Source organism: Oncorhynchus clarkii, chromosome 5 (assembly GCF_045791955.1).
Source record: "Oncorhynchus clarkii lewisi isolate Uvic-CL-2024 chromosome 5, UVic_Ocla_1.0, whole genome shotgun sequence".
Taxonomy (NCBI): Eukaryota; Metazoa; Chordata; class Actinopteri; order Salmoniformes; family Salmonidae; genus Oncorhynchus; species Oncorhynchus clarkii.
In genome coordinates, this window is record NC_092151.1 from 30,522,912 (window position 1) to 30,545,231 (window position 22,320).

The following is a 22,320-nucleotide window of genomic DNA, read 5'->3' on the forward strand; positions in this document are numbered from 1 at the left end:
TCCTTGATGATCTTTATGGCCTTCCTGTGACATCGGGTGGTGTAGGTGTCCTGGAGGGCAGGTAGTTTGCCCCCGGTGATGCGTTGTGCAGACCTCACTACCCTCTGGAGAGCCTTACGGTTGAGGGCGGTGCAGTTGCCATACCAGGCGGTGATACAGCCCGCCAGGATGCTCTCGATTGTGCATCTGTAGAAGTTTGTGAGTGCTTTTGGTGACAAGCCGAATTTCTTCAGCCTCCTGAGGTTGAAGAGGCGCTGCTGCGCCTTCTTCACGATGCTGTCTGTGTGAGTGGACCAATTCAGTTTGTCTGTGATGTGTATGCCGAGGAACTTAAAACTTGCTACCCTCTCCACTACTGTTCCATCGATGTGGATAGGGGGGTGTTCCCTCTGCTGTTTCCTGAAGTCCACAATCATCTCCTTAGTTTTGTTGACGTTGAGTGTGAGGTTGTTTTCCTGACACCACACTCCGAGGGCCCTCACCTCCTCCCTGTAGGCCGTCTCATCGTTGTTGGTAATCAAGCCTACCACTGTTGTGTCGTCCGCAAACTTGATGATTGAGTTGGAGGCGTGCGTGGCCACGCAGTCGTGGGTGAACAGGGAGTACAGGAGAGGGCTCAGAACGCAACCTTGTGGGGCCCCAGTGTTGAGGATCAGCGGGGAGGAGATGTTGTTGCCTACCCTCACCACCTGGGGGCGGCCCGTCAGGAAGTCCAGTACCCAGTTGCACAGGGCGGGGTCGAGACCCAGGGTCTCGAGCTTGATGACGAGCTTGGAGGGTACTATGGTGTTGAATGCCGAGCTGTAGTCGATGAACAGCATTCTCACATAGGTATTCCTCTTGTCCAGATGGGTTAGGGCAGTGTGCAGTGTGGTTGAGATTGCATCGTCTGTGGACCTATTTGGGCGGTAAGCAAATTGGAGTGGGTCTAGGGTGTCAGGTAGGGTGGAGGTGATATGGTCCTTGACTAGTCTCTCAAAGCACTTCATGATGACGGATGTGAGTGCTACGGGGCGGTAGTCATTTAGCTCAGTTACCTTAGCTTTCTTGGGAACAGGAACAATGGTGGCCCTCTTGAAGCATGTGGGAACAGCAGACTGGTATAGGGATTGATTGAATATGTCCGTAAACACACCGGCCAGCTGGTCTGCGCATGCTCTGAGGGCGCGGCTGGGGATGCCATCTGGGCCTGCAGCCTTGCGAGGGTTAACACGTTTAAATGTCTTACTCACCTCGGCTGCAGTGAAGGAGAGACCGCATGTTTTCGTTGCAGGCCGTGTCAGTGGCACTGTATTGTCCTCAAAGCGGGCAAAAAAGTTATTTAGTCTGCCTGGGAGCAAGACATCCTGGTCCGTGACTGGGCTGGGTTTCTTCCTGTAGTCCGTGATTGACTGTAGACCCTGCCACATGCCTCTTGTGTCTGAGCCGTTGAATTGAGATTCTACTTTGTCTCTGTACTGGCGCTTAGCTTGTTTGATAGCCTTGCGGAGGGAATAGCTGCACTGTTTGTATTCGGTCATGTTACCAGACACCTTGCCCTGATTAAAAGCAGTGGTTCGCGCTTTCAGTTTCACACGAATGCTGCCATCAATCCACGGTTTCTGGTTAGGGAATGTTTTAATCGTTGCTATGGGAACGACATCTTCAACGCACGTTCTAATGAACTCGCACACCGAATCAGCGTATTCGTCAATGTTGTTATCTGACGCAATACGAAACATCTCCCAGTCCACGTGATGGAAGCAGTCTTGGAGTGTGGAGTCAGCTTGGTCGGACCAGCGTTGGACAGACCTCAGCGTGGGAGCCTCTTGTTTTAGTTTCTGTCTGTAGGCAGGGATCAACAAAATGGAGTCGTGGTCAGCTTTTCCGAAAGGGGGGCGGGGCAGGGCCTTATATGCGTCGCGGAAGTTAGAGTAACAATGGTCCAAGGTCTTTCCTCCCCTGGTTGCGCAATCGATATGCTGATAAAATTTGGGGAGTCTTGTTTTCAGATTAGCCTTGTTAAAATCCCCAGCTACAATGAATGCAGCCTCCGGATAAATTGTTTCCAGTTTGCAGAGAGTTAAATAAAGTTCGTTCAGAGCCATCGATGTGTCTGCTTGGGGGGGGATATATACGGCTGTGATTATGATCGAAGAGAATTCTCTTGGTAGATAATGCGGTCTACATTTGATTGTGAGGAATTCTAAATCAGGTGAACAGAAGGATTTGAGTTCCTGTATGTTTCTTTCATCGCACCATGTCACGTTAGTCATAAGGCATACGCCCCCGCCCCTCTTTTTACCAGAAAGATGTTTTTTCCTGTCTGCGCGATGCGTGGAGAAACCTGTTGGCTGCACCGCTTCGGATTGCGTCTCTCCAGTAAGCCACGTTTCCGTGAAGCAAAGAACGTTACAGTCTCTGATGTCCCTCTGGAATGCTACCCTTGCTCGGATTTCATCAACCTTGTTGTCAAGAGACTGGACATTGGCAAGAAGAATGCTAGGGAGTGGTGTGCGCTGTGCCCGTCTCCGGAGTCTGACCAGTAGACCGCCTCGTTTCCCTCTCTTTCGGAGTCGTTTTTTTGGGTCGCTGCATAGGATCCACTCCTTTGTCCTGTTTGTAAGGCAGAACACAGGATCCGCGTCGCGAAAAACATATTCTTGGTCGTACTGATGGTGAGTTGATGCTGATCTTATATTCAGTAGTTCTTCTCGACTGTATGTAATGAAACCTAAGATGACCTGGGGTACTAATGTAAGAAATAACACGTAAAAAAACAAAAAACTGCATAGTTTCCTAGGAACGCGAAGCGAGGCGGCCATCTCTGTCGGCGCCGGAAGTCAAAAAAAAAAAAAAAAAAAAAAAAAAAAAAAAAAAAAAAAAAAAAATGTTGGTGTGTGTGTGCCTCAGACAGGCAGACAGTCCCTGCCTCGTTGTCTTTGATTATGGCAGCGTCCCCTGCAGCTAACATTTGTCTTTGCTATCAGCCAGACACTGGGGCTTTGAGAGGGCTGACAGTGCTGTCTGTCTCAACACTCATCCTCTAATGGAGAAACTTCAGCGCTGTGCTGTGCTGTGTTAGACCTGCAAATAGGATTGTCCACCGTGTAGATATCTCACTCACCAGTACTGATAAAAGAAAACACTGCTTTTACTCATGTTGACACTTATCCTGAAATTCCTCTCTGGAATACATCCTGTGAATTCGAACCGCCAAGATCTCATTGGGATTCTTATTGTGTAGTGGGACTGATGAGAACGAATGTCCCAATGCTCCAACTTGGATGCATTGTTTTTGGTAGTTTATATGCTGACTTCAACCATACAAAAGAGGACAAAACTTACACAAAGGGTCCATAGAGTCACTTAACCAACAAAAAGGTCTGGGCACCAGCCTGTTTCTGCTTTAGCCTAATTCGTTATCTCTGTCATGCCACCCTGTCTAAAAACCCAGTGGTGTAAAGTACAGGTCGAAATAGTCAAAGCAACATGCCACCAAGAGTCAGCCCAATACCACTACAGGTGCCACAACATTTTTGGGAAAGCTCCTGCCACCTAGCTGTATCCTAAAAGCGACAAGCCAAAGCCAGATGTCACAAAGTGATATGGCTTGGATAACATCCCCTGTGAAGGTACCACAGGTACACAACAGTAATAAGGATGACATATTCTCCTTTGGGGGAGAACTTACCGGAAGGTCATCTGGAAGACCTGTCCCAGGTTGACTTGCTGGCTCTTGTTGTTGTAGCCGTGCAGCATCTCCCCAAACAGGGTGTCATTGAAACGAATGTCCTGCCTCTGGCACTTTGGCCCCTCACAGTTCTCTGTCTGGAGGAGACAGGAGCGACCGTCTGCCCCCAGCTTGTACTCCTGCACACACCTGGGTTGGGGAGGGGGGTTTATGTGTAACAAGCACATCATGCAGAGGCAGAGACATTAGTATTATAGACTCTACTAACGCACACACACAATATCCTCATTTCCCAGTAGAGAACGTGTACCGAGCTCAAAAAACTAATAGATTGCAGAAGTATGTATTGTTAGCTGTCTAATATTTCAAATGAAAGTGTGTAAGCACATCAAACATTTAATCCCAGACTTGTCTGCGTTAAAGGAAAACTGTGGTTGGATTTGCACATTCAGCATTGTCTACTTCAGAAATGGCTGTGAACTACAAAGCACACATTTAATACTAATGAAACCAACATAGACACACTGGCAGACTTGTGAAGTAGCCTACAGTAGAATTCCATATCAACGTTCTATACTGTAGAACATTCATAAACTGCCAATTAAGAGGTGAACATGAGAATCAATCTCACAGTTGACATGTATAAATGAGGATCACTCTCACAGTTGTTTCTAACAGTATTTTTTGCCCATCCATTTTGGTGAAAGGCTTTAGCTGTCTTTCTACCATCTTAGAGTTCAATAGCAGCTGATTTAGACAACCTATTGCAAAGAGCTGCTCTTATGCTCTATTTGTGTTGTCAACAATGGCCTAATTCTCACCCACAGAACATATTGTTGGACCCAGGTTGCCCAGGAAAGAAGACATTAAAGGGGCTTCTTCCCTGATGCTGTATGTTTCCTGCCACTGGCTGACTCACCCACAGAACATGAGGATGTTGCTGGAGCTGGGGTTGTCTAGTAGGGGCACCAGCTGTTGGAGACACAGCTGCTCACAGCCCCCATTGAAGCCGTCCGTGCAGTCCGTGCCCTTTGAGTAGTCATAGCAACCCGAGCCATCCTTCATCGGCCGCAGCCCGTCAGGACACTGGAGAGGCAAGAGAGATGCACAGGAGAGGGAGAGAAACAGAGAGAGAGAGAGAGACAGAGAGAGAGGGAGGGAGGGAGAGAGAGGGGTCAACATAAACTGTATAAATAAAAGTATGTGAACACCCCTTCAAATTAGTGGATTTGGCTATTTCAGCAACACCCTTTGCTGACTGGTGTATAAAATTGAGGACAGAGCCGTGCAATCTCCATAATCAAACATTGACAGTAGAATGGCCTTACTGAAGAGCTCAGTGACTTTCAACGTGGCACCGTCATAGGATGCCACCTTTCCAACAAGTCAGTTCATCACATTTCTGCCCTGCTAAAGCTGCCCTGGTCAACTGAAAGTGCTGTTATTGTGAAGTGGAAATGTCTAGAAGCAACAACGGCTCAGTCGCAAAGTGGTAGTCAACACAAGCTCACAGAACGGGACCCCAAGTGCTGAAGCACGTAGCGTGTAAAAATTGTCTGTCCTCGGTTGCAATAATCACTCTCGAGTTCCAAACTGCCTCTGGAAGCAACGCCAGCACAATATCTGCTCATCGGTAGCTTCATGAAATGGGTTTCCATGGCTGAGCAGCCAGACACAAGCCTAAGATCCCCATGAGCAATGCCAAGCATCGGCTGGAATGGTGTAAAGCTCACCACCATTGGACTCTGGGGCAGTGGAAATGTGTTCTCTGCAGTGATGAATCACGCTTCACCATCTGGCAGTCTGACGGACAAATCTGGGCTTGGCGGATGCCAGATAAATTCTACCTGCCCCAATGAATAGTGCCAACTGTAAAGTTTGGTGGAGAAGGACTAATGTTCTGGCGCTGTTTTTCATGGTTCGGGCCCCTTAGTTCCAGTGAAGGGAAATCTTAACGCCTGCACAGAGCCATGACCTCAACCCCATCAAACACCTTTGGGATCAATTGGAATGCCGACTGCGAGCCAGGCCTAATCGCCCAACATCAGTGCCCGACCTCACTAATGCTCATGGCTGAATGGAAGCAAGTCCCTGCAGAAATGCTCCAGCATCTATTGGAAAGCCTTCCCAGAAGAGTGGGGGCTATTGTAGCAGCAGAGAAGGGACCACCTGCATATTAATGTCCATGATTTTGGAATGAGATGTTCGACGAGCAGGTGTCCACATACTTTTGGTCATGTAGTGTATCTATTCAGATCAGGACCCAGCAATTACTAGGAGACAGACAGCGAGATGGTCTGCTTTAATTAACAAAAATTAGGAAAGTGATGAAGAACTCCATCTCCCAGGGTTCCCCTCAAGAGTCAGTGGGGATTTGATGAAGTGTTGATTGGCTAATCAGGGAAAGCAATCAGAACAGAGCTCTCCAAATTAATTTCAACCACATGGATAAACTGCAAGTCAATTATAGAGACTCTCACTTGGATAAGGAATATTGCATAAAGCACAAGTATGCAGCATAAGTGCATACAGCACTTCAAAATACCATTCAAATCAGCAAACGGTAGTACTTAGATATAATCCCCCCAAATTGGCCTGATAAAAAGTGACTTATTTAAAATGACTTGAGGCCTATATGGTGTGTGTTTACTCCAGATTAGTGGAGTGATTTGAAAGCTCTGCTGGAGCAGAGTTTAGGGAGTTAGTGCTGCGATAACCTGACAGTGCTGCTATCACGCAGCGGTACTACCAGACAGTCTCTGACATTTTAGTAATTAGATGACTGCACAATCCAACTGCTGACAAGCTTTCGGAAGTAGGTTTGTCCTAAATGTAGCAGTCATTTCCTGCATGTTTTAACCCGCCGCCAATTGCACCTGTTTAGTGTAGGCCTACATTCATGGTGTGATTACACAACAAAAAGGGACAGAACAATAGGTTGTCTGCTATCTTATGTGATTTTGACACCATCCTTTTATGTAATCCAAAACCAAATCTGATGCAACACCTACTGTACACAATCACAAATAAAACCATTTTCAAATCTTAAAAAACACACTGAATATGCATGGACATTTGTATTAGTGCATGCAAACACCGCAAATACCTCTTATTTGATGAAAATCTAAACAACCCAGTAACATCTCTGCTCTGCGATTGTAGTGGCGGCTGTTATTGTTGTTGGGGCATATCTGGGGTTTATCTTATTTGGATGATGGGCAGCCATAATAACAGCAGAGTGATGTTGATGTCAAACATAATACCAGCTGACAGATCATTTGATCCTGATGGATGGCTAGATGTCTGGGAGGCCAGAGTGGAGTGTCACCCCTGGGAATTGTGGGATAGCATTCAGAGTGTGACATCACCCTTTCACTGACATCTCATGGCTGCTAAGTGGCGGAAAGACTGAACATGTGAGGAGATACCATAGGCCTAGGCTATATGGCCAGTTCTGATAAAAAGAGGCATTTTACATATTGTATGGTTTTAGTATAGAGCAGTGTAGAGTTTAATATAGAGCCTTAAAATGGCATGTATCTCATTGAAATTGGTCAATTTCAGGGAGTGAGATATTTTTAAACTACCTATTTCAGGAAGTGTGCTTAATCTTTCTCAAAGCCCCTTTTATGTCGAAAGCCTTGTGATGATTGCTCACAGCTATCTGCAATAAGGCCATGCTAAAGAGACATTTAGTGTCGCAGTATAACTGTATTGCAGATAGAGTAGCTATGGTGTGTTCCTGTGATAAGAAGACTGTAGACTGATAAGATCCAAGGCTGATAAACACATCCTCAGGGTTTGTTGGAAAAGTGCACTGAATCCTGGTGTGCTAGGGCAATGAGTTCATACTGTATCAGGCTATGGCTAACATTAACCCTGTGACATCACACACACACATACCACAGTCCAATGCAGCTAAACCAATCAATACTGTACTGCTCCCATGGGTGTCTGTCATCCACAGTATCATTCTGGATCTTGACTGTTAGAATTTGTCGTTATGGCGTCTATACAGTAATATATTGCTCATAACATCATGCAGGCTCCTTCATCTTCTTATTGGCACATGGGTCTGATCAGAATCTATCATTTCCATGCCACCAGGATCTTATTGCTCCTCACTAAGATCTAAAAGCACCTCAACTTCACTACAGGTTCTATAGGGATACAATCAGACCTTATCTTATCAAAGTTCCGTCCATAACATTCCTATGGAGGATTACACGCACCAGTGCACTGCTGCTCAGCTAATCGATACTGGGTCTCATCTGTGACTCCCGTGTACTGTATGGCGATGCAGAGTGGAGAAGGGGGGGGGGGCAAGAAATGAAGGACTCAGATGGTGTAGAAAGAGATGGAGGAGAAGAGGGAGTGTGAGGAGGAGGAGAAGTGTGGGAGGGGAGGATAGAAGAGGGTAGAGGGAGAGCTGACTCACTCACACTGGAGAGCCTTAGAAGTGCTGTTATACGAGCCTGTCAGGCTGCGATATTGATCAGCGTTGGAGTATGGGCAATAGACATGGTGTCGATGAGGCAGATTAAGAAAACAAATAAAATGAGGCAGTTTAAGAAAACAAATAAAACATGGCAAAACAATTACCCAGTATTCCTAAACGGCAACAGTAAACGCCCAATGGCTGCTCCATAAATAACGGCACAGCGCTATATCCTGATCTATCATGAGCCCAAAGGGGATAAATATGGGAACTTAGAGAACACACACACACGCCTCCGAGGCCCAATACACCACATCACGTGACAGTAAGCCATTCATTTTTTTCTCATCACCTTTCAACACCCCAAGTTTTAATCAGGCTCTGTGCAATTTACTAAGATCTTTTTTCTTAATGACTGGGGCCTAGGATGACAGACACATTAAAATGCTTTATTTTTGAAGATACATCTTAGCACCCGGCATACTCTATGAAGTAATAGTCAGGAAGGTGATAGCTGTCGTTGACCCCCATGTGTCACCGTATACCATATGGTGAGAAAGGAGCTTGGTGGAAACACCAGGGAATTAGCAATGATAGAGCATGATAGAGGAAATACAGAAGAAAACTAGTGGGTTGATAATGAATGGCGATGTACTGAACCAGGTAGAATATACTTTGAGAACAATACAGGACACACGCTTCTTTATTGTAAGGGTACTAACAGGGTCAATCATATTGTCTGATGATAGACATCAAAATGTGTATTTATTTGACATCTTGATCTGATTTGGAGGTGAAAGAGATGTATGGAAATCCATAGGAGAGTGCCAAGAGTGGCAAAAAAACAGAAGACAGACGATCCCCTCAGAGAGACGTGAAGTCTCTTCCAGCTGTTATGTTGTCTATTTTAATTTCTCCAATGCTTCATTTCATAGTGAAATGACACAGCTGTGTTTAGCTAAGGAACGATGTCAACCAAAGGCAGTGATGACTACAGGGATTTAGACTGTACTGTCTTGTTTTGGTATATTTAATCTCTTGGTGTCGTCAGGTTTCTCAAAAACTGCTAAGCCTTTTCCTGGAATTAAATATTATTTGGATTTGTCCACAACTGTCCATGTGTAATGCCAGATGGTCAAGTAGCAATGCCACACACACACACACACACACACACACACACACACACACACACACACACACACAAACACACACACACACACGGGCGCACGCACGCAGAAAGACACGAGTGCACACACACACCCGCAGAACAGAGGACTATAGGACAAGAAGGGAGAAATTGTGGCTGGAGCTCAATTCAATAAAGGATGCTTTGTTATTCTACCTCCATCTTCATCGAGTCCCAACAGATAGGAGATAATATCAGGGTTCTAAGTACAATAATGTTGCTCCCGCATTCATTAAACTATTAGAGGGGAATGAAATTGAAACAGCAATCTTTCGCAGGATATCTAACCCAGCACTGCTCTGCCAGTTGGGAATAAAGTCACTGGATTTAATACTTTTTCTATCGCTTTAATGTGCAGTCGGGCTGTGACTGAGCCAAATTGAATTGCTTCTCTTTTTTTTTTTTACCCTGACACGATATTATCAGTGAACACATAAAACACAGCCCAGCAGGGGATGAAAGATCTGCCTTGACTCCTTGATTATACTGTGATTATGATATCAAACAAAAGCACTGATTCAATTGTCATTCCCACTGCGTGGCGACCCTTGATTAATCAATGTGTTTACATGCTATTGCGATGCATCCTTTTTTCATTTCAGGGATCAGGGAGGTTAACTGATGTGTGTGGCCTTCCTTTTTCAAAATACAGATATTCAGGATAATAGAAAGTCCTGTGGTGATAATGCAGTATCTTATTTTATTAAAAATAGTTTGAAAATGTGTGTTTTTGGAGGACTCCACTACTAAGCCAAGCAAAATAATAAGCCTTTTGTCATGGCCGATGGAGTCATGACCACTATACAGCACAATGATCGACTCAGACAATACACTTCAACATGAAAAACTTTAATAAAAGTCGGTCTAAAGCCTTATCCCTGCCCTTTGAGCCCAGGGAGATCCATGACCTGAGTTAATATTAAGGACATCACCCAGAATAAAAATATGTTTGCCTTGGAGCATGAATTTTGGTGGAATTTGATCAAGACTTGCAGGTTACCAAAAACTCTGGGTCAAAATACTAGTTATTTTTTGTTTCAAACACATTTTCTTGAATCAGGACCAATGCTATTTTAAGACAGTGCGGGTTTGATTTAATTCCAGCCTCAGTGACATGGAGAGGACTTAATGTAAACACTTCACGCAGACCGTCTCTGTGGTGTGCCATGTGTGTCCCCTAAATAGGGTTCCCCCCGTACTATAAATGACAAGGCTCGATCCCCCCGCTTAACCACCAGTGTGAGCGAAATGAGGTGTGAATTATGAAAAGGCATTTGCAGGAAATCACAACCCATTGAAATGTTGATTAATGAGCAGAGCTGTTCAGTGGGGCAGGAAAAGTTGTGATGTGCATCTTTCCAGAACGCAGGACCGTGGGGGCAAGCAGTGATAAGGGGGATAAAGAAAAAGGCAGAGCTCATGGGCAGGGGTAAGAGGCAATGTTTTCCCCCAGACGTCTCTTCAATATCATACTAAGTAGGGGCAACAGAACACAGTTTTTGCTTCTTGCTCAGAACAAATTTTTTAATTATTGACCTTCAAAGTGTGCTCCACATTCTAATGGGGTGTTATATAATGGGGAAAGTGCTTAGCAATGCATAACTAGCGAACCAAGACTTATTATTCTATTATTTCTATTATATTATCTATTATTTCCCAAAAATATTTTCAATTTGACAGCCTGAATAAAAGTATAAGATGGGTCTGAAATCAATGACGCATCATTGCCATACTGCATCCCAAACAACATTCCCAAAGATGTCCCAAAGGGAAAAGTGAACAGAGTGATGTGCTGATAAAATTATGCCATCTGCTCTTCTCTTGACTACACCCATTAAGAAGATGGACACTGTATCTGTAGCTACAATGAATGCAGCAGAACTAACTGAGCCTCTTAGCTTTCGGATGAATAGTTCAGCTGTAACCGTCGAAGATTTACCAACACAACCACAGAGTTGACAGAGTCACGTGAACTTCTCCTGGTCTCCCCAGCAAGACTATTGAGCACATCAAAAGTGTGGAGGTGTGTGCACTTCAGCACAGATCAATGCGTGCTTCCTTGGGGCAAACCATGCCAATTTAAAGGTTAGCTTAGTCTTTGACTGTGTCAGGGTTGGCACTCTACCGACTCACACCCCCAGGCAGGCTAGTTCTCATGCCTGTCTGTCAGAAGGGGAAAAGTCTGCCTTAACTCAGCCTTAAACTGTGACAGAACAGCACTACATTTACGGAACATTATTCTATGGTGTGTTTATGTGCAACATCAGCTAAACATGTAGTGATGGAAATGCAGTTACAGCGATGGTTCCACATACTATTTGTATCTCTCAGATTATCTGTGCATTGAGTGAGCGAGGTGGGGGGGGGGGGGGCATTGGTGCAGGACTATTCAATTCACACATATATTTGCAGAACGGTTTTGTGTAGGCCTGCTGTAGAGAACAAGTTGAGTCCCTTGCTCGCTTTACAAGCATATGCTTCCAGTAATCTTCCTATATACAGCAATTCGAACGAGAACCCACATTTCTCTCGCTTACAGGAAACAAAGGCAAAGAAAAAACATGAGCTGTGACTTCAAAACATAGACTTCATGGGAAATATATTTCCATAATGCATTAAATAGGTCTTCTGAGTTTGAGACAGGGTAAGGAAATTAGTCACTTAATGGAATTCAAGCCCAAGCGTGGCAGGCAATACCATTGTATGTCTCACTCCTTTCTGACATGGGGTGTTGTAAAGCAGACCTAAAAGAGTCAAAGAGAAAATACCACCACAACTCTGACCGCTGAGGCATGCTGTGCAAGGGAAGTTTTAATCGTTGGCACATATTTGCATTAATCATGTAGGCACAGGCAGGGAGCTTTCGCCACCAGCTTAATTCAGAATACCAATTAATAGAATACCATTTCCATTTCCTGGAAGTACAAACGAGTGGCGGGGTAACTAACAGCCTCCTAGCTGGAGATTTATGATCCAAAGTCCAGACTCAGGATGGGAGGAAATTGAACAAGATGGCCGTGATACTTTCTATCTTTCCTCCTTCCCTCTCTTTTAGGTTTTGACATCACAGGTTGAACACAGCTCTCCAGGCCTTTGATATAGTTGTATCTGCATTTCAATGAGCTGTGAGGGACAGCATTACTCACATCAATGCTGGCGTCCATCCTCTTTGCAAATCAACACTGTGCTAGGGAGTTTTTGGAAGTCAGTTTGAATGCTGATGGTGGAGGGAAGAGAGAGAGGGAGCAGAGTCTGTGGAAACTTTTAATAAGATTGCCCGCTGGTCCAAACATATGCCCCGGGGCTCCATGTGGGGTAGTTTGGGAAACACAATCTTATTAGTCCTGCTTCATTTATATTTCATTCACAGCGGACTCTGTCTTCACAGACAGACCAGGAAAAATAAACATTTCATTTGGGTCGTTCCACCTCAAAAAGAACAAGAAAGAGGATTTTGACACCCACCATCTCAGATTATTCTGATTTTTTTTTATATTGTTAGAAACAGATGAGATTAGCATTCCTGCAACATTATTTTGTAGAAATATAATTTGATCTAAGAGAAATTAAGGTAACTTATTGCCCCCAAATTGGCCATTTTAGTATATAGGATTCACATAATATTCAATAAATACAGTACCTAACATCCAAATACAGTACCTAACATCTGATTTGTACCACTCTTTCTAAACATGAGTTAGTCCAAAGAAATGGTCAACAGCCACCCACACCACCCCACTCCAATCCCACCACAACAACCAGTATATAGAATGAATTCTCTATGTCAGACAAGTAGTATGGATCTCTGGCTCGAAGTATTGTTTCTTCATCCTATGTAATGTATTCTCAGTGAATTTGGTGATGTTTTATTCCCCTGTTCAAATAAATGAAGTTGTTAGGTTTGTGTTCCAGCTTACATCCTGATACTACCAGGTTTGGACCATCTGTCAGTCTGATGGACGAATCTGGGTTTAGTAGATGCAAGGAGAACGCTACCTGCCCCAATGCATAGTGCCAACTGTAAAGTTTGGTGGAGGAGGAATAATGGTCTGGGGCTGTTTTTCATGGTTTGGGTTAAGACCCTTAGTTTGGGCTAGGCCCCTTTGTTCCAGTGAAGGGAAATCTTAAAGCTACAGCATACAATTACATTGTAGACAATTCTGTGCTTCTAACTTTGTGGCAACAGTTTGGGGAAGACCCTTCCCTGTTTCAGCATGACAATGCCTCTGTGCACAAAGCGAGGTCCATACAGAAATGGTTTGTCGAGATCAGTGTGGAAGAACTTGACTGGCCTGCACAGAGCCCCGACGTCAACCCCATCGAATACTTTTGGGATGAATTGGAAAGCCATCTGCAAGCCAGGCCTAATCGCCCAACATCAGTGCCTGACCTCACTAATGCTCCTGTGGCTGAATGGAAGCAAGTTCTCGCAGCAATGTTACAACATCTAGCAGAAAGCCTTCCCAGAAGAGTGAAGGCTGTTATAGCAGCAAAGGAGCGGACCAAGTCCATGTTAATGCCCCTGATTTTGAATTGAGATGTTTGAGGAGTAATTTTCAAAAAGCACTTTTGATCATTTAGTGTAGGTACCATTGACATGCATTGGATTTGTGCCACAAATGCTACAAAGTTAACATTTGAAACAGTGACCAGGTAAACAAAACCAAAGCATGGGTTGCTCTCACACCTTGTCCATAAACTCCTTACAGAGTATGGAAACCAATATGCAATTTTGTAATTTGGGTGAACTATCCCTTTAATATTGAGGGGGTATTCTTAAAAAATGAGCAGGAACATCACTATCTTGTGGTCAGAACCTGGTCATATGGATAAAGGATAGAACTGACGAGTCGTGGTTTTGTCTCAACAGGGGTTATGGTTGGATTTGCGTTTATCGTCGATCGAATGGGCGTTACACCGAGACCTGTATTCTGGAGCGGGATCGATTTGGAGGTGGAGGGTCCGTCATGGTCTGGGGCGGTGTGTCACAGCATCATCGGACTGAGCTTGTTGTCATTGTAGGCAATCTCAACGCTGTGCGTTATAGGGAAGACATCCTTCTCATGTGGTACCCTTCCTGCAGGCTCATCCTGACATGACCCTCCAGCATGACAATGCCACCAGCCATACTGCTCGTTCTGTGCGTGATTTCTTGCAAGACAGGAATGTCAGTGTTCTGCCATGGACAGCGAAGAGCCCGGATCTCAATCCCATTGAGCACTTCTGGGATCTGTTGGATCGGAGAGTGAGGGCTAAGGCCATTCTCCACAGAAATGTCATGGAACTTGCAGGTGCTTTGGTGGAAGAGTGGGGTAACATTTCACATCAAGAACTGGCACATCTGGTGCAGTGGCCACACCAGATACTGACTGTTACTTTTGATTTTGACCCCCTCTTTGTTTAGGGACACATTATTCCATTTCTGTTAGTGACATATCTGTGGAACTTGTTCAGTTTATGTCTCAGTTGTTGAATCTTGTTATGTTCATACAAATATTTACACAAGTTAAGTTTTCTGAAAATAAACGCAGTTGACAGTGAGAGTACTTTCCTTTTTTTGCACAGTTTACTTGTCAGACACTGATACTGATACTTTTGGGGTGGATTTTGCAGGGGTTTGGTACAAATCTGATTTTAGGTTCTATATTTATTGGACATTATATAAATACACTTTTTTTTTAAAGACCAAATTGGGCGCAGTCAATTAGCTTAATTTCTCAGAGATCTAATTATATTTAGACAAAACGATGTTAAAGGAATGCTAATATTTTATGTTTCTAACTGCAGAAACAATTTCAGAACAATCTGAGTGTCACATTCATTGTAATGATGAGACCAAGGCGCAGCGTGAGTAGAGTTCCACATCATTTTAATAAACCGACCGACCGACCGAAACGTGCTGCTACTGTTGTGCACTCAGGCAACTAAATGTAGACAAGATCCCACGAATACCAATTAGGGAAATGGCTACCTAAATATGACCCCCAATCAGAGACAACGATAAACAGCAGTCTCTGATTGGGAACCATATCAGGCCAACATAGACATACAAAAACCGTAGATGACCCACCCTAGTCACTATCCCGCCCCAACCAACACAGAGAAAAAACAACGTGACACTGAGATGGTGGGTGTCATGGCTTGCTGAAATGACATGGGATGACCCATTTTTGTAATTTTAATCCTCATCCCTCTATGCTATCAGAGTAGATACCTGCCATGGCAGCACCCTACTGGGGTATGGAGCATGATGATTATATGATGAAAATTGATTATTTATCAAATGCATACATAATCATTCACACACACACATATACACACATGCCTGCCAATATGAAAGCACTCGTACAAGTGCGCACACGCATACACACACAGACACACACACACACTCACACACACACACAAACAGATGCACGTTTATTGCATAATAAGGCCCAATCTGGAACGGAAAAAAATACACGGAAATCGACAAATGAAAAACATATCATTATTGCTGGGAACACGTGGATTGTATAACTATTCTATTAATTGTTCTATCTAGTGATTGCGTTTGATCACTGGTACCTTGTGTTGGTGCCAACAAAAAGCAGCAACCAAATAGCAGCAACCAAATAGCAGCAACCAAATAGCAGCAACCAAATAGCAGCAACCAAATAGCAGCAACCAAATAGCAGCCTACTTCCTAGAGAGTAGGAGGATAATTAGCTTCCAGCGTGAGCAGCAGCTGAAACGGCCACCGTAACCTTTCAACAAATTGAGTTGTTATTTTTTAATCATCAAAATGACTGCCACCTTTTCAGAGCCTTAAAGGGCATGCTTAGAATCGATTTACAATTGAAGCTCAAACGGTTAGTTATCTTTTAAGGGGACCAATCAGCTTTGTTGGGGATAACAATCATTAAATTATGTTTAAGATCTGTTGGTACTAAACAAGGATTTATTTGATTCATAATCTATGACAGACAAGACATTTAATTCCTATTAAGACACAACATGCATCTCTATCAAACTCATTGCTGTCCAAACGAAGACAGGAACATATTGAGCAGGACCAAGATGGCTCTGTTATAGAGCAGTTTAATATCAATCCATATATCAGGATGAGGCACAATACAGGAGGCAATGTTCAAGATTATGTGTGAATCGGTTAAGTTATCACTCACTTTGGAGGAATAAACTGCAGTTCTCAAAAACCACTCCTCCAAACAGGAATAAAGAAAAGGCAAACAGTTTGACAACAACATGCTACCTTTTCATGTATAACAATAGCAACCAAGTTGACTCTAACTGATGCTTTAAAAAGTGCACAGGGCCATGGGCAGAGAGGCATTGAGATCACATAGCCAACTTGCCTGAATATGGACTGAATAATTTAATTAACAAGCTAGCAACAAATTAGCGAGGTGGAACAGCGGCCATTCAGCAACGTTCCAAATGAGATCTGAATTATGCAAGGAAATTAATTAGAATTTCACATATGGGAACCAGATTCATCCTTATCAACCCAAAGCTAGAACTAGTTTATTGCACCTCAGTCGATAGTCTGTTAATTAATACGCTTTTAGTCTATCGCTTGTTCTCTTTTATTTCATAATATATTTCAGATGTACTGCAGGAATACTTGATAATTATCCTTGGAGTGCAGGGAAATATACACCAGACAAGATTAGCTTTTGCCATTACTCTGATACAGTACATGTTAATTCCTTTGAATGAAGGCATATTGGATTCAATTGGCATGGAGACAGTTTCCCTCATGTCTGCAGTTCGCTTTTGTGTGATAAGAATATAGGCTACACTAAATACACAACTCAAAAAAGTTGAACTGAAACCATGACAAAACATTGGGTTGTGTCATCACACTAAAAGTGCAATGCAATCAAACATGCTGGTTTTTGGACATTTGAGCTATTTCCTCTTTCTGAGGAGTCAGGTTGACACCAGTGTGTTGTGTCATATACAAGGTTGTCGATAAACCATGTGGGTCTTAATGGCAGTCAGTAATCGTATCAAAACAGAACCAGTGATATGTCAAGCCAGTGCTTTGAGGAAATGAAAGCATGTCAATAAATAAAGAGCAAAGAGCATTGAAACCTGTGAGGCCTCGTTACATGACAGTGCTAATGGTGCATAGCTGCTGTGGGTTTAGTAAACTGAAATACCATAACCACTGGAGAAATACTTAAGGAAACGGTCCCGTGTGGCTCAGTTGGTGAGCAGGGTTGTGCATTTGATTCCCACAGGGGATCAGTATGGAAAAAAGTAGGAAAATGTATCCACTCACTCGCTCTCGATAAGAGTGTCTGCTAAAAAAAATGTATGAATGTAGAAAATCACAATCATTTGTCATCAGACAATATTATGTATACTGAGCACCATTGAAAAACAACTTGATGTATTGTAGACAAAGCACTCAAAGGCTATTGAAGGAACCAAAGCCGGACAGACAGAAATAGAGTTGCACATTGGTAAGTGATTTTTAAGCAAAAGACTGATAACTGTTTGCTTGGCATGAATGTTAATTGCAAATATAAAGAGACCAGGGAAAGATCATAATACTGTAACAGGCATTGTTATAATTCTCTTTTAGACACAAAAGTGGCCTGTTGCAGGGTATTTGAATCATTGACAGTAGAAGTAGCAGAAATGTAAGACAATTTAGACAATGGCATAGAGTTCTAGCGTGGTTCATTGTGTTAAATGAAACAGGCTCATCTGATCGCAACGTCCTCTTCTCCTGCCCTTCCACCACTTCCCCTGTTATGGTTATTATTTTGTGTGTCTTCCAAAGCCACCTACTATAGCATTTCCCACCCTGAACCCTTCAAATTGGCCAGTTTAAGAGGTTTATATATCTGCTTCTCATCCACTCTCTCAGTAATAACATCTTAGACAGAGAGGTGGAGTGCACACTTAAAAGGATTCGTTTTCACAAAAAGAGTCAAAATATGATTGCTTTAGCAGAGTACTCATCTCTTTGTAGCAATTTCCTAAGTAATATGGAGATGACAAGGACTCCCAATGATGTCTTAAAATGTTGTGTTATGGGTTGTTAAAAGTACCTATGAATACAATAACAATATAGTAGAATTAGTCAATAAATGCCTACTGTATTTAAACACTAATTACATAGCTTGATTGAGCACCATATTGCATCTCACTTTGCTAAGTCACCTACAAAATGTGCTTCCTTCGTTGTCAATCAAAACTATTTTCCTTGACTTTTATTCAAATGTTCTTCTCCCCTCTGATGGTAATATCATACCTCTTAATCAATGCTACATTTGTCATGATATTGATAAAAACCATATGGCATAAGACAAATTATGTCAAAATAATACCTCCTTCTGTTCTCTCTGATGTGCTAGCTGACATTTGTCTCTCTGTCTTGCGTCTTTCCTCTTTGGAAAAAGTGCTATAGTTTCATTCCATAAAAGATGGAAAAAATATCCATAAAAGCCATAATTCAATGTTAACCTTAAGGTAAGAAACAACATATGAAATGAAAAGCTAGCCTAGCTTCTGAAGGGATCATCACACATTGAGAGCAATGTCTTTCTTAGTAGAGTTGACACGTAGCTCACATCTCACTTTGAATGTTTGAATGAAAAGCAGTAAATGGGGGAAAGAGTGATTACATTGAAAAGATGATAGAAGAAAAATAACACATGGGAGGGAGTATATGTTTCAGAAAAGAACACGTAGCCAAGAGATAACTTACAGCACCATCATAACTCAATGGATGTACCTATACATAGTGCACATTCCGTTCCACAACAATAAACATGAAGTATTTGAGCCATATGGTTAAGATGTCAAGGTAACTGCCAAAATAATGGTAAAACCTGAGTAAATGAGGGATACAAAGTATATTGAAATTAGATGCTTCCACATAGGTGTGGTTCCTGAGTTAATTAAGCAATTCAAATTACATTATGCTTATAAAAATGCTGGGTAGGACATTATTTTGGCTACCACGGCTATGACAATGCCCCCATATGGTACGAGTGGTGGTTTGCTGGTTTGATGCGCATGAAAAATATATAAGCCACATGCCATGATCATCTCAGTTAACCAGATCACAACCCAATTGAAAACTTATGGGAGATTCTGGAGTGGCTCCTGAGACAGCATTTTCCACCACCATGAACAAAACCAAATTATTGAATTTCTTGTGGGAAAAAGTTCCAGACATTTGTAGAATCTATGCCAAGGTGCATTGAAACTGTTCTGGCTCGTGGTGGACCAACACCCTATTAAGACAATGTATGTCGGTGTTTCCTTTATTTTGGCATTTACCTTGTATATCCAGAGATTCATTTTTTTTTTAAACGTGACTTTCAATTAATAACACTACTTAGTGGACGCTAGTGCTAACTAATATTTTTCACAGTTATTTTTCATTGTTAAAGCAGATAACTCTTGCCCTATTTATTACTACATATTTATGAACTTCAGGTTTCAGCCACAGGAGCTTAGGTCATGGGGTTTTATCTAATGCACTCGTGAAAAATCTCACCTTTGATGATAAAAAAAAACTAACAAAGAGCAAGCACTACATCACCATTTATAAGTCCTGGTGACTAAAGATGCCTTTTTCTCAAGCATGGCATATTTTATGATACAGTATATGGTTCCGAGAACATCTCAGATTGTCATGGTAACCATGTATGGAGTAAGAGCTGAGTTGTATGCAGTGACTCTACCTATCCCTCTAAAGAGATAAACGTTTGAAACATTATGGAAATGCAATGATTTGGATACAACCCCGCGTATCTAATACCTGAAATAAAGCTGTGCTCAATGTTCTACATGAGTGTTGTACCCTCATGGGCAAGACTGTTACGGTGAGTGAATGAGGACCCAAAAGCGAACTAACTTAAACAGAGCTTCTTTAATAACCAAACATAGGTAGGCTCAGATAGACCGGCAGATTCCGACAGGACAGGACAAGGTTACAGCAAACATGACGATAGTCTGGCTCAGGCATGAAACACAACAAACAAGAATCCGACAAAGACAGGAGCAGAAACAGAGAGAGATATAGGGACCTAATCAGAGGGAAAAGGGGAACAGGTGGGAGAAGGGGTGACGAGGTAGTCAAGAGGAGACAAGGAACAGCTGGGGGAAAGCGGGGGAGAAAAGGTAACCTAATACGACCAGCAGAGGGAGACAGGGTGAAAGGAAAGGACAGAAAGACACAACATGACAATACATGACAGTACCCCCCCACTCACCGAGCGCCTCCTGGCGCACTCGAGGAGGAAACCTGGCGGCAACGGAGGAAATCCTCGATCAGCGCACGGTCCAGCACGTCCCGAGAGGGAACCCAACTCCTCTCCTCAGGACCGTACCCCTCCCAATCAACGAGGTACTGGTGACCACGGCCCCGAGGACGCATGTCCAAAATCCTGCGGACCCTGTAGATGGGTGCGCCCTCGACAAGGATGGGGGGGGGGGGGGAAGACGAGCGGGGGCGCGAAGAACGGGCTTAATACAGGAGACATGGAAGACCGGGTGGACGCGACGAAGGTATCGCGGAAGAAGAAGTCGAACTGCGACAGGATTAATGACCCGAGAAATACGGAACGGACCAATGAACCGCGGGGTCAACTTGCGAGAAGCCGTCTTAAGGGGAAGGTTCTGAGTGGAGAGCCAAACTCTCTGACCGCGACAATATCTAGGACTCTTAGTTCTACGCTTATTAGCAGCCCTCACAGTCTGCGTCCTATAACGGCAAAGTGCAGACCTGACCCTCTTCCAGGTGCGCTCGCAACGTTGGACAAAAGCCTGAGCGGAGGGGACGCTGGACTCGGCGAACTGAGATGAGAACAGCGGAGGCTGGTACCCGAGGCTACTCTGAAAAGGAGATAGCCCGGTCGCAGACGAAGGAAGCGAGTTGTGGGCGTATTCTGCCCAGGGGAGCTGTTCTGACCAAGACGCAGGGTTGCGAAAAGAAAGACTGCGTAAGATGCGACCAATAGTCTGATTGGCCCGTTCTGCTTGACCGTTAGACTGGGGGTGAAAGCCGGAAGAGAGACTGACGGAAGCCCCAATCAAACGGCAAAACTCCCTCCAAAATTGAGACGTGAATTGCGGACCTCTGTCCGAAACGACGTCTGACGGAAGGCCATGAATTCTGAAAACATTCTCGATGATGATTTGTGCCGTCTCTTTAGCAGAAGGAAGCTTAGCAAGGGGAATGAAATGAGCCGCCTTAGAGAACCTATCGACAACCGTAAGAATAACAGTCTTCCCCGCTGACGAAGGCAGTCCGGTGACAAAATCTAAGGCGATGTGAGACCACGGTCGAGAGGGAATAGGAAGCGGCCTGAGACGGCCGGCAGGAGGGGAGTTACCGGACTTAGTCTGCGCGCAGACCGAACAAGCAGCCACGAAACGACGCGTGTCATGCTCCCGGGTGGGCCACCAAAAACGCTGGCGAATGGAAGCAAGCGTACCCCGAACGCCAGGGTGGCCGGCTAACTTGGCAGAGTGAGCCCACTGAAGAACGGCCAGACGAGTAGGAACGGGAACGAAAAGAAGGTTCCTAGGACAAGCGCGCGGCGACGGAGTGTGAGTGAGCGCTTGCTTTACCTGCCTCTCAATTCCCCAGACAGTCAACCCGACAACACGCCCCTCAGGGAGAATCCCCTCGGGGTCAGTGGAGGCTACTGAAGAACTGAAGAGACGAGATAAAGCATCAGGCTTGGTGTTCTTAGAGCCCGGACGATAAGAAATCACGAACTCGAAACGAGCGAAAAACAGCGCCCAACGCGCCTGACGCGCATTAAGTCGTTTGGCAGAACGGATGTACTCAAGGTTCCTATGGTCAGTCCAAACGACAAAAGGAACGGTCGCCCCCTCCAACCACTGTCGCCATTCGCCTAGGGCTAACCGGATGGCGAGCAGTTCGCGGTTTCCCACATCATAGTTACGTTCCGACGGCGACAGGCGATGAGAAAAATACGCGCATGGGTGGACCTTGTCGTCAGAGAGGGAGCGCTGAGAAAGAATGGCTCC

General features: G+C 44.0%; 1 protein-coding gene across 1 annotated transcript in view; it reads right to left on the bottom strand.

Moving 5' to 3' along the window:
• Nucleotides 1–22,320, bottom strand: part of LOC139408645 (astrotactin-2-like) — a 447,901-nt gene that overhangs the window by 173,266 nt on the left and 252,315 nt on the right. Inside the window, exons 12-13 of the mRNA XM_071152798.1 lie at nt 4,593–4,759; nt 3,674–3,862 (exon numbers count right to left, since the gene is read on the bottom strand). Coding sequence (XP_071008899.1) covers nt 3,674–3,862; nt 4,593–4,759 — 356 coding nt within the window. The remainder of the gene's footprint in view (nt 1–3,673; nt 3,863–4,592; nt 4,760–22,320) is intronic.